We start from the raw sequence: 13387 nt of genomic DNA on the forward strand, positions 1-13387 counted from the left end.
GATAAAGAAACCGTGAAATCCTCCATCTCACACCCAAACAAGCCCGATGTGGTGTCAGGACTTCCTTCCTCCTTTTGGGAGGGGGGGCGGGGGGGGTGGTCGGGGCTAAAGCAGCTCAGAATAGATGAAAGGAACGCATGCGGTTCGTTCGGGGGCATTTGATCGGGATGTTTTGAGCATGCCTCCCTCTCTGCAGCGGTATTCTTAGCACATACGAACGGGAACATGCCAGAGGGATTAAGATTACATGTTCTGTCTGACGGAGGAATGCGTGTTGCGATGCCCAGGGAGCAGATGGATGTGGGCTGGGAGAAGAATGTCAGTCTGGACCACTCGGCTCGGTCGGTTCCCAGACTCGGTTAAGTGGCTTCAGATCAGTGGATAAATGGAGAATTTACACTCGCTTTGCATTATGTTACTGAATTTGAGCATCCAAGTCAAAGCCAAAGCTTGGTTGCCTGGTTAAAAAGGGAAAGAAACATACAGAAACAATGAAAGGCCACAGAAATCTAAGAAGCACAGTGGAATTGTACAAAAGATAAAACATCAAGACAATAGAAACAACTGATCCTCCAGTCCTTGTGATTATTATCCTTTTATGGAGAAAACTGTGAAATAGTATCTAATATTCTCCTTAATCTTCATCCAGTGACCTTCTTACTCCTTCTTTTTCCAAAACATCGTCACTTCATTCTAGAAATCAATTGAAATTGATTATTTTTGGCAAAATAAGACACAGGAATTAGTTTTTCTTTATTATTTATATTCTTATGAACCCATCTTTTTTTTATAGACGTACGTAGCTCTTGAGTTTATTTTGATCAGCAACACTTCCCACTATCAGAAAAAGAACAAAAAACAAAAACACATCCATCCAAAAGAAAGGGTGCATAAGGCTGAAGCTAACTAGTTTATAAATGCCCTAACCTTTAAACCATACATGTAAATATATATAAAAAAAGTACATATACATATACAAACATGCATACATACACATATGCACATACATACCAAACAAAATACTAGAAATTCAAGCATTTTCCCTTATAAATCATGACTACATACCATCACGTCTAAACTTTTTTTTTTTTTTTAATTGCAGGAGATTTTTACTTCCTTTGATCTCATCTAGTAACAGACAGACAGATAAGCGTATGCTTTTCAGAGTCTTATCCTCTTAGATGTTAAATGTCAGAAACAAACACTCTCACTGTTTGAAAGGCCGTGTTAAACGAGGCCTGACCCCCGTTACAACGTGCCAACCAAAACAGGAGTTAACTGTTACCAGTCTTTGTTATGGGTAGCAAATCCCCCCAAAAGTGTGGATGAAGGATGAGAATAAAGTGTCCACTTGTACATCATCCGGGCTCCTTGAAAAGTCAAAGCTTAAGCGCAAACACATCGCAGAGAGCAGAGAGCTGGTGTTTTCTATAAGAACAGATGACAGATGTTAAACTCTTACCATAAGGAGAAGCTTTAAACTTCTCAGGAGAACAGGCCGGATTCACCCGCCTGGAACATCTGGGAAGTTTAGAGAGGGTTTTTTTTTTTTTTTTTTTAAATATTATTTCTGAAAGACATCCCTGATAATGTCTGCCTTACTTTGTACCAGTTCGAGTACACGCTGTGCTGTACAATCGCCTCCCTGAATCGCTTTTTAATGGACGCCGCAAAAAAAATCACTTCCAGAGACGGAGCAGATCTCTTCTGATTTAGGAAAAGCCAAATATCTTATCCACTTTCCTACAGTATGTGTCCCTCTGTTTATAATTTTCTCATATGTTCTGTTATAAAAGCACCAACAAGTTTTATTTTTTATAACCCAGAGGCCATTTGTGTCCCTAACCCCCTCATTAGAAATATGCCGATACTATTCCTGTCCACAAGACGCCGTAATGGTATTTATATAATATCGCGTCTCCTTGTGCGGAGCTGATAGCATCCCTAAGGGGAATACTTGTTTGTCTGTGTTTTATTATATCGTATAAAGGATTTATTTTCGGTGCTTATGGCCTGATGGCTTTTGAATTATACGAGCGATTTCCAGTCACAAGTTCACGAGGCTAAAAAAAGAGAAAACATACAACAAGTCAAGAGCTAATTAAAGGCAACAAGAATTGTCATCTCACAATAAACGGAGGATATATGATTTTATTGGAGTGTTAACTTTGTCAAATAGTGACTTTGTGTCTCTGTAAGGGACAAAAACATTCCTGGCAGGCCACGCAGTTTAAGGTTAATACTTTTTTATAGGCTGTGATTGAATTTTCAGGCCAGTGTGTGTGTGTGTGTAAATTTTTCTTTCGCTGGGGCGATATTGTCTCTTAAACAAGAGACAACTCTGTTAAAGACGTGTTTGGACAATATCTTCCAAACAATCTTAATTCTCTTGCTGAAAGACATGTGAGCGCCACCGAGACACATCAGGGAACAATTCAAGAGAAAATATAATCATCTCCATTTCTTGCATTTTTGAAATACAGAGCAGTGAAGAAAAACAAAAGGCCGCTTGTTTTTTCCCCCCCCCCTCTCTCCTCAGAAATGGATGATAACACGCACAGTGAAACTCAACTTTCACATCCAGTTTTTTTTCTGTAAAGTCAGAAGCGATCGGTGATCAATAAGAAGCTTGATCATTGCAGCGCTGTTATTAATTATAGGATTGGTTTGTTGATGCTAAGGTGTGTTTCCCTCCAGGTGGGGTGACTCGCATGACGGTGTCGCTGGTGGTCATCATGTTCGAGCTGACCGGCGGCCTGGAGTACATCGTCCCCCTCATGGCTGCCACCATGACCAGCAAATGGGTGGCAGATGCTTTTGGGAGAGAGGGAATCTACGAGGTGAGGGGTATGGGGGTGGGAATGTCTGTGATGTGGTCGTTGAAGATATTTTAATTGTACTCTTGTTGGTTTTTTAAACATGTGTTTATTGTTTTTCACAAAAGATCAAACAAACATTTACAGCATGTACAGCAATCATGATATCGGCTCTGTAGTTAGTAGTAAGTCAGGGGTCGGCAACCTTTAGCATTAAAAGAGCCGTTTGGGCTCTTTCGACCTCTGGGACCAGCAGTGTTGGGCACGTTACTTTTAAAAAGTAATTAGTTGAAGTTACTCGTTCTGCAAAAAAGTACGGTAGCTGAGTTACTACATTTATAAAAGTAACTAATTACCAGGAAAAGTAACTATTGCGTTACTTAAAATGCTAATAAAATGCTCAAATATGTCAAATTACTTTGACTCGCCGTACAGTACTTACCCCCCATTTATCTGGAACTAACAAACTCACTCAGGATATAGATACTGAGTGAGTTGGTTAGTTCCAGATAAACATCTTTCTTCTGACTAGTTGATGGACTGAACATAATGTATTACTACTCGATTAATCGAACAATAATTGATTATTAAATTAATCGTCAACTATTTTGATAATCGAATAATCGGTTTGGGTAGTTTTTTAAGAAAAATAAGTCAAAATTTTCTGATTTCAGCTTCTTAAATGTGAATATTTCTGGTTTCTTTGTTCCTTTATGACAATAAACTGAGTCTCTCTTTGGTTTGTGGCCAAACAAGACATTTGAGGACGTCAGGGCAAAAACAGTCACATAAAAACAGACATGGACTAAGAAAAACAGGAGATACACTCACACAATGTGTTCATTGCACGTTGCTCTATTGCACTGGTTTTTAGCATTGTTCAACAGCTTAATGAGCAAATGATGAGTAACGGCGCATTTTATTGTCAGTAACGGTAATGCCGTTATAACGCGGAAACAAAAACAAAACACATAAACAAAAACTTAGTAACTCAGTAACATATAACAGCATTATCCCCATCACTGGTGACCAACCATATTCAGAATACCCACCTCACCCCAGTGTTTGTGTGTTTTAAACTCTCTGTTAAAGTGTGATATTTCTCTCCCTGCAGGCTCACATCCGGCTCAACGGCTACCCGTTCCTGGAGCCGAAGGAGGAGTTTGAGCACAGCAGCCTGGCCGTGGACGTGATGAGGCCCCGGAGGTCGGATCCTGCGCTGGCTGTCCTCACGCAGGAGGGCATGACTGTAGGGGAGGTGGAGGTACGCACACACACACACACACACGCACACACATCGTAGATCTTAACAGTCCTAACAACGCAGCGCAGGAGGAGAGTACATGTGTTTGCAATAAAGTGAAACATGTGCGGATTTAAATGCGGATAAATACACCTGCAGAAAAATGAGGGGCGCCACAGGCCACGTTGTAAACTAAAAGTGTTCGTATATAAACTCTCGGAGTGAATCCAGAGGGCGCAGCTTTGTCACTGGAACTTTATACAGATTGTTCTCAACATTTATTACAGTAACTGCAACTGACAAAACAAAATAAAACGCATCGAAAGACTCTCAGGCTCCTTCGGTTGGGTTTATTGTAGTTGTTGTATTGTATGTAGACTTGTCACGATACCAGAATTTCAATAGTCGATACCAATACCAGTGAATTTCCATGACTGGATTCTTGATAATCGTTCGATACCATGATTAAATTTTTGTATTTGAGCTTCAATAAGATCTCAAACTGCACAGAATTTAAATTGCAGGCAGCAACATATAAGAACAGAGTTAAAATGGTAAATATGGCTCAACACAAACAGAAACTGTTTTTACAGATGCGAAAATGATCCAAGTTTCATTTTTCAGCTTGGTACCAAAGCAGCGGTTCTCATGACAATCCTAATTGTACTGTATATGTATTGTTGTATAAATTGTGTGTGTTTGTGTCCAGGCGCTGGTGGAGACCACACACTACAGCGGCTTCCCCGTGGTCGTCTCCCAGGAGTCCCAGAGGCTCGTCGGCTTCGTGCTGAGAAGAGACCTGCTCATATCAATAGGTCAGAACTCCTTCTTACATGGAGACATAGAGCCCGTCCACACGGATACAGGTTTCAGTGGATCCGCATACGTTTTTTAATTGTTTCTGCGTTTTGTCCAAACGGAAACAACGTTTTGGGGGGCGAAAAACCTCTTAAACAACTCTGTCTGGTAACGTTCTGTTATTATCTCATAGCGTGGTGAATGTGCAGGTCACAACTTGTCCACAAGAGCGTTTTGGAGTTGCTGGATTGTGTATTTGATGAGTTTGATGAGGGAAACCAAGAAATCCCATGAGCCTCCGTAGCGTAGCTCTGAGCAGCTCACGGCTCTGCTCCGCCGTTCTAAAAATAGCTTGCACCGACAAATAAAGGTAACGAACCTACTGCTATGACTATAGGAATTATGGCAATGGGCCAATTTGCCAAAATGTTGAACTATCCCTTTAAAGCATCAATCAATTGCCATATTTAAATAAGGATCATTTTCATAGTAATGTCATAGTTTTCATTAAGGCAAACGATTACACATACATTTCATAATTTTGGGGGAAAAGCCAGAATTTTTCTTCACCAAGTCCTTGTAATTGACCGTTATTTCTGGGCTATTTCTACGCAATCAATCGTTAAATCTTGGCTATATATATACTGTATATATATATATAGTATACTATGAAATTGACTGTTATTTCTTGGCTATTTCTTGACATTATGACGTCATTAACGGCCTGTAAATTAAAGGGTTACCAAAGATCGTTTCGGGTGAAGCCTGGTTTCCGTGTGGACATGAGGCCTTATATTATTTTATACCAACTGTAATGTCATTTAATCGATAACGTCTCTCCCGCCCTCTTCTTCTCTCAGACAACGCCCGCAAGCGGCAGGAGGGCGTGGTCAGCGCCTCCCAGGTGGTCTTCACCGAGCACACTCCGGCCCAGGCCGCCGACGCCCCGCCCCCTCTGCGCCTCAGAGGGATCATGGACCTGAGCCCGTTCACGGTCACCGACCACACGCCCATGGACATCACCGTGGACATCTTCAGGAAACTGGGGCTACGCCAGTGTCTGGTCACGCACAACGGGTGAGATCAACGTCTCTAAAAACCTTCTTCTTTATTTACTTACCCTCTGAGAACCTCCGTGTGGTCGACGACATAAATCTGACCGCGCTCTCTCACTCCCGCGGACGTTTTAAAGTGAGACTTCTGCAGGAAACGGAGTGACAGGTGAATGCGTGGGAGAGCCGCCGGTCATGCATTAAAGGAAAAGCAAAAGGGAGGCGGAGGAGTTGAGGAGGAAGACATGGACGGTTAATGGAGGGAGGGAGAGTGTGAGAAGTCTCCTGAGGACATTTTTTTTCTTTTTTTGTCTTTAGAGACGTGCTATCCGTCTAACATCGCTGGGTTCATCCGTCTGTTTACGTAACGGGGCTTTGGGGGATTTCACAGATCGGTCTCAGTGATGGAAGACGTCCTGTCGTCCTGGTGGAGACGTTACAGCAGAGTTTGCATTGATGTTCAGCAGCTAAGGAGTGATTATCTAGTTTTATATACACTATTTGAATATTTCTGAAGAATAAATGGAAAAAACATTTTAATTATTTAGGAAAAAGAGCTCAGAGAGGTGCTGTTGACTCTGCTGAAGCTGCTGCAGCTCCGTCGCAATAAAAACAGGGAATAAACTCTTGGAAATATTTACCAAAACTTTCTTTTTTCCCCCTTCTTTTTGTTTTAAAATTGTCTCCGTCCGCGAGGAAACCACCTCCCGGCTCCACCAAGGCCAAACAACTTCGCACTCACTCCAGCTGTCTGTCAGACTTTATCCTTGTCTCCGCAAGGACAAACGGACATCGCCGACGTGGAGAATTAAACTCAGGCAGAGCAGAACAAAAGATAAACCCCGCCGAGAGTTATCCTAATCAGGGTTTCATTCATTTTTTTTCCCCCTGCTGTGTGTTACACAAACACACACACACACACACACACTCGCACACACACATGGGGCGTCGGTTGTTTAGATGGAGGCTCTGACATGTTGAAACACGCAGCTTTTAGGGATTTGGAAGTGGAATTATGTATATTATCATTGGTGTACAGAAACAGTGTAAGTTCACACCGCTGTCAAACACAAGCTCACACACACACAACTTGTGGTTTCTCTTTGCTACTTTCTCTCTCTCATATACACACACAGCACATACAGAATATACAGTATATACAGTATAAATACATATAGTGTATATATATATAACATTCATTTTTCAGCAGGAAGTCTGTTGTTCTAACAAGTTATTTCAGATCCGTCTAATCCAAGTCGACTAAAAATAAAAATAAAAACCAGAAATATTAGACGTTTTACTCCCAGGCGGCCTGAGGCTTAAGACCAGTGTTACCACGGTAACAATCACTGACACCTGTGAGATCGGCGAAATGAAAGAACACCTTTCAATATGAGTTGGCACGAAGAAAATGAGAAATTGATTTTGGAGCCGGTCGAGGTTATGGAGGGAGAACTGAAACGAAACGGCTCCAGATTTTATTTTTCTTTCTTTCTTTCTTTGTTGTTTTTGTTTTTACTCCAGACAAACATTTTTTACAGACGTAAACAGAGCTGAGTGTTTTGGAGACAGTTCCTCGGACGGCTCATCCATCGCCTTGTGAAACTGATGAATTCAAACCTCCACCTGCAGTCAGACCATTTGTTATATCGATGTTTTTGACTCAGTGAAAGCAGCTGCTGCTCTGCTGGTTCTGGTCTCACATCTGCACCGAATAAATGAAAAGAGGAAAAAACTGAAATCAAATCTAAGAGGAGATTCTGTCAACAGGTTGAATCAGAGTAGATACCAACGGGCTCTATGCACAGCTCCACTACTTCCTTCGGTTCCTGTCTTACATTATTGAACAAACTGATTAATCCAGGTGTGTCTGACCATTGTAACTACTCGTACACACCTGGATTAATCAGTTTGTCCAATGATTAAAGCAGAAGTAAGCGATCCGGTCGTTTTGGCTAACTTCCTGTCAGCCGATGGAGTTAGCAGTCCCCGCCCTCGTCCCTACGTCACCACATTCACGCGCATCCCTTGGCTGCACACACAGAGAGGACCGCCCCTTTATGCCGTTCGTTCTCTCTCCTCATTGGATAAAGGTTGTAGGATACAAGGAAAGTTTTCTCCTCGGCTTACAGCAGAGCAGAGTGACTGACAGACCCGTGTTTCAGACCAAACACTCTATGTAAGTGATTGCTGTCGGAAGATATAACTATTTAAGACTTATATTAACACATATAGTCTGTTTACTTCTTCTTTAAGACGGATCCAATATCAGTGGCTGATGAATCGTGAGCAACGTGACGCATAATTCGTGTGCCTGTATTATCCAATGCAAAAAAAAACTACCCCACTTTCATCCCGGATTTACTCGAAAATAGAATTTTGCACAAAGTTTTGGCTCTATCATCTGATAGATGAGTTATTACACTAATGTTACGACCCACAGTGGGCTCAAATTAAATGTTATTTTCTGAACACCTTTTAGAAAACAAAATTTACAACACCGTTTCTACACAAACCTGTAAACCAATCAGATTTTCAATCGGTCGCTTGTGTGCGTGTGTGGAGGCGGTTGTTGGATCTGCGGTAATTCAAACCAAATCTCAGAGTTAAAGTTAAAAGGAAATTACAAAATCAGCCGCTTTCCTCTAAACCCTGACGGACGCTCTCCCCAGCTTCTCTCCGTGCGTCCTCCAGGCCGCTCGCCTCGCCTCGCTCTCCAGCTCTCCATCCACCAGAACAAATGAGCGGTTGGCGTTTTTCCTCGCTGCCTTGCCTATGGGCGCTAGTGGCGGCGTGCGCAGCTGCTGAAAGGCCGCTGACAGCCGCAGCCACTTCTCGCAACGATTCCCACATATTTGCTTCAGATGGGCAGGCGGCCCCATCTGCCAGTAATAGATCCAGAGTGGATCCACGTGTGACATGAAAATGGAAAATACTTTTTGAAGAATCACTGTTTTTTATTTTGTTGTTTTCAGAGGGTAAATAATACGAACAAGGAGCGAGCGAAAGAGGAAGAAGGGATTGAAAGTGTCAGCTCTTCTTGTTAAGGCTGAATGTGTGTCTTTTAAAGCCGGTGAATCAGTCACTGTCTGGGAATGATGATAGTTGACACATAGTAAAAAAAGCCGAGACCTTGAGGCTACGTCGTGTGACCGCCGCGCTCGTCTCACAACATGGATACTGTTAATTTCATTGCCCTGACTTGCAACAAAAAGGTATTTTCCCAGACGGTACTTTGTTTTTAGTCATTGTGTTTGTTCTGGGAGCTTGAAAACCCTCTTTGTCTGTTGTTTAAATTGAATTACAGTTTATACAATTACAGTTCATGCTTAAACAGGCGGGTTACAGGAGCCGCAGTCAGAAAACAATGACAGATCGTACAAACATCCTCCCAGCCTTCACAGTTTGTTTGTTTGTTCGTTAGCTTCTTATCTTCACCCTCCGATCTTTTTGATGATTCTCCTTCACACTTGTCAAAGTCTCATTTTCTTTCCAGACTCACATGTCAGATACCGGTAATGTGAATCATCCACATTCCTCTCTGTCTCACCAACCTTTGGGTATCTTGTTCTGACACTGTCCATCTTCAGGAGAGACTTTAGACGTTTGTCTTTGTTGAGGAAGAGGCCGGTGATGTGCTACATGTTGTTATTGCTCAGAAAAATCCAATGAAACAACATTGAATTTAGCCCAATTACTGTATAACTTCCCCTGTAGCTCTGCCTCTCTGTTTTGCCCATTAACGTCAGGGGAAGTTCTCAATTTGACGATTAATTGCCATACAAATAATTGCGCTTAATGTTGTAATTGTCTTTTTCTGCTTGTCAAACCTTAGCAGCATTTCTTTAAAGAGGAACTATGCTACATTTTTACCTGAATTAAACAGCTTAGGAGTAATTGTGATGGTTAAATAAATGAATGGAGCCTCTCTGCCATCGGACCCGATGTCCCTGCTCTCATCTCTGCAGCACAGCGACACAAATGCGCCCTGTAACCTGTAATCTCTTGTTTACGATGGATAAAACTACACAAATATACACGTCGTAATGCGTATATGATATATAACGTTATTCACCGCTCCTTGGATTGATTTCTCTCCGGCTTCGTTGAAAACGAATGCACATGGCCACGAGGAGGGTTGGAAAAACAGAGGAAATGCAACCAGACCGTTGTTGATGATTTGTACGACATTCCCAGATATTTACATATTTCACTTTTTAAATGTCAGTAACTAAAGTCCAGCAGCAGAGAATGAGCTGAACCACTGGTCTGGTATCAATGCATGATGATGATGATGATATAATGATATATTAGGGGCTGTAGTAGTGGTATCTCATTTTTGTCGGGGTATAAATAAGATATGGGATGAAGCTTTAGTCTTGTTTCCAGCTCTTTCTACTTGACTTCTCTACTCTGTGTTTCTTAGTCTGAAACTCCGAGGCCGTAAATCTTTTAAATAACAGCTCACAAATACACGCACACTCACTTTTCTTTTATAAATCAGCTGGAAACGAGTTCTTTAAAAACCCTCACACTGGCAGGAAAGTGAATGGTACATTTAACAGGGGCTGTATTTTTATTTTTTTGTTTCTGTGGTGGACTGTGATTTTGTTTCTACTGCGCCCTTTAAATTCTTCTTTTACAGCTCCTAACTTCTCGCTGCTGTTGCTGAGTTACGGCCTCTGTGGCCACATGTGATAAAAGGATAATGGCGAACGGTACGACGTCGTGCTGAGGGTTAAGCGTCGGAGGCAGCAGCTCCTTCAGCTCCTTCAGCTCCCATCTTCCTGTGTGGAAATACGAGCACTTCCTTTTTCTGTCCCCACATCATCTTCTTCTTCTTTTTCTTATTCATTCTTCATTCTTCTTATTCGTCTTTTTATTCATTATTCTTCTTCTTTCCAGTGTTTCTGGGGATCTGCCCCTGCGCCGTCACTGTGGTCAAATTTAGAATCAAATGTTTTCGCGGGAGTGTTGCGAAATTAACGACTTAAACCAGTTTCCACCTCCCGCGAGCAAACAGATCTGACTTTATTCGAGCTGACATAGTTTTTGCTTTCGAACATGAAGGTATTTAGCGGCGGCTGTTCAGTAAATTGCGTGTTTCTCCTCCTCCTCCTCCTCCTCGCCCTCTTGACTCGTGTGTTTTTATCTCCCTGCGCTCTCCTGCTGCGAGCCGGCTTCCCCGCGGGACTGTAATGTAATGTAATGTAACTGAACGCAGCCAAAGTGTCGGAGCGGAGGCCAGACCTCGGCCCCCATCGTGTGTGTGTGTGTGTGTGTGTGTTTCTGCTTCGTGTCACTCCTTTGACTTTTCCATGACGACGCAAACAAAGTATGATATGAAGTAATGTTCTCCCCCCTCCTCACTTTTATTCTCTCTCTCTCTCTCTCTCTCTCTCTGTGTGTGTGTCGCCAGGAGGCTGCTGGGAATCATCACCAAGAAGGACATACTCAAACACATGGCACAGATCGCCAACAGAGACCCCGACTCCATCCTGTTCAACTGAACGCCCTCGTGCTCCCTCCTTCCCTCCGTCCTTCCTCTTTCCTCCTCCTCATCGTCCCTCCATGGGTGGCAGCAGGACTACACCAGCTCGTACGGTGGGGAAACGTAAACAAACGCACCTTTACCTCCTCAACTTTTTTTGATAGAGCGGTTCAGAGGAAGCCAAGTAAGTCGAGCTCCATTTGCACAGGTGGCGAGAGAACTTTTTTTTGTTTTTTTCTACATTTTTTGGAGGCGTTTCTTTGGCTCTCCATGAAAACTCAGCGCTCAGAAACAATGACTCATCCATACTGACACCATGTGCCCCCCTTTTTTTTTCCACGTTCGATACACATGAGGAATAAATCGATGGATTATTTCACGGAGTTCAAAGACGCAAAAAATCATCTCCTTCCTCCGTCTACTGTCTCATCTCTCTGCTACACCTGAGAGAGGGAGAGAAGCAGAGAGGGGGAGGAGGTGGGAACAGATAATCCTCTGTTATAAACGCTGACAAGAGGAAAGGGAGCGAGGGAGGAGGAGGAGGGGGAGGAGGAGAAAACGTCAGTGGGGGAAGATAAAGAGCGGGTTGGGGAGCTCGGTGCCTGCCCTGCGGCCGTCACAGCGAGTCCAGGCAGAGCGCTCTGATGGATGCTCGGACACCTCCGCCTCTCTTTCCCTCCCTCCCTCCTCCTTCCCTCTTTCCCTCTGCGAGCTTTTCTCTTACCCCCGGGGGCTGAAGGATGCAGGAGTGTGAGAAGAAGACACACACAGACTTACACTCCATAAAGACGTGGTGACAGCCTGGGAAGAGTCCGCTAATGTCTTTCTTTTCTTTTCTTTTTTTTCTTCCATCATGGACGCTCGACATCAGTGTGTTTACGCCACGAGACTCCGGCCTGAGAACTATGCAGTGTTGTCTTGTCATACAGACTGGCAAAAAAATGACAATCACACACTCATAGACGGTTCACACACACACACACACACACATTTACGTACATAGACAATGCTGCAAAACAAAAACAAAACAAAAAGAAGGAGAAGGAGAAGAAGAAGAACCGTGTCATGCCTTATGGACGTTTATTCTCCGGGCTGAGCTGTGGAAGGGCTACGAAAACACACACAGAGAGAATCATGACACATGAATTAATTTATGTAAATGTAAAATTGTTTGTCCCACTAAATTATTTCACTGACTTACATGTGGCTGTGGCGTCTTTTTGTTTTTCCTGTTTGGAAAACATCTGGTTTCATGAAGTTCTTAATCTCGTTTTTGCTTCTATTGATCAATAATCTAACAAATCAGAACACTTGCTGGATTTAGTTTCTCACATTATCTCTGTTTTCTGTCTTAAAACCTAACTTTTTTATGGATTTTGAACTCCTAAAACGATTTTCTGACGCTCGAGAGACAAAATGTCAAGCAGTTAACCCCGGCGGGAAAAAGACAAAGCACATAATCGATCGTGAAAATTGACGAGCTGCAGGCCTAATTTGATCTCAAACAAACATCTGGAGAGCAAAACTCTTCCACTTCTCACATGTGTTAAAAACATGCAGGATCAAGGAGATAAAACGCCGTAATGATGTGATTCCAAGTTAATCAGAGACAGCTACAAAACGAGGGAGGGGCTCGGCCATTTGCTCGTGGACACTTTGGCAGCTCCGGCTCACGCTGCCAACCCAGAGAGGGAAAACAGAGGTTTTATCACAATACAGATCAGAATAATATTATTCTGCACTATTTTTAACACGGCGGGTCAGCGTGTCTGGGCCTCATCTGCCACCAGGGGGGCAGTTACTTTTGTTTTTTTCCACTCGGGACTCATAAACTCTCACCTCGTCTCTGAAAAGCTTTATTTTTTCTACTGGACTTGTTTTCTTTCTTTTCTTTTTTGTTTTGACTCTGTCGCACCTGAGAGCTGGAAAAACATAACATGACCCAACTTATTAATTTGGAGAAGTGATACGTGGTCAGCGAGGGCGA

General features: G+C 42.8%; 1 protein-coding gene across 4 annotated transcripts in view; it reads left to right on the top strand.

Moving 5' to 3' along the window:
- Window positions 1–13387, top strand: part of clcn5b (chloride channel, voltage-sensitive 5b) — a 69742-nt gene that overhangs the window by 30468 nt on the left and 25887 nt on the right. For 3 of the 4 annotated variants that reach the window (XM_083993245.1, XM_083993243.1, XM_083993246.1), the window contains 5 exons: window positions 2698–2840; window positions 3931–4080; window positions 4769–4874; window positions 5718–5934; window positions 11329–12579. In XM_083993245.1, coding sequence (XP_083849371.1) covers window positions 2698–2840; window positions 3931–4080; window positions 4769–4874; window positions 5718–5934; window positions 11329–11419 — 707 coding nt within the window. In that variant the 3' untranslated portion in view covers window positions 11420–12579. Of the gene's footprint in view, window positions 1–2697; window positions 2841–3930; window positions 4081–4768; window positions 4875–5717; window positions 5935–11328; window positions 12580–13387 lie in introns of those variants that run through there. The other variant, XM_083993244.1, reaches the window with a different exon arrangement.

This window comes from Trachurus trachurus, assembly GCF_905171665.1.
Source record: "Trachurus trachurus genome assembly, chromosome: 18".
Lineage (NCBI taxonomy): Eukaryota > Metazoa > Chordata > Actinopteri > Carangiformes > Carangidae > Trachurus > Trachurus trachurus.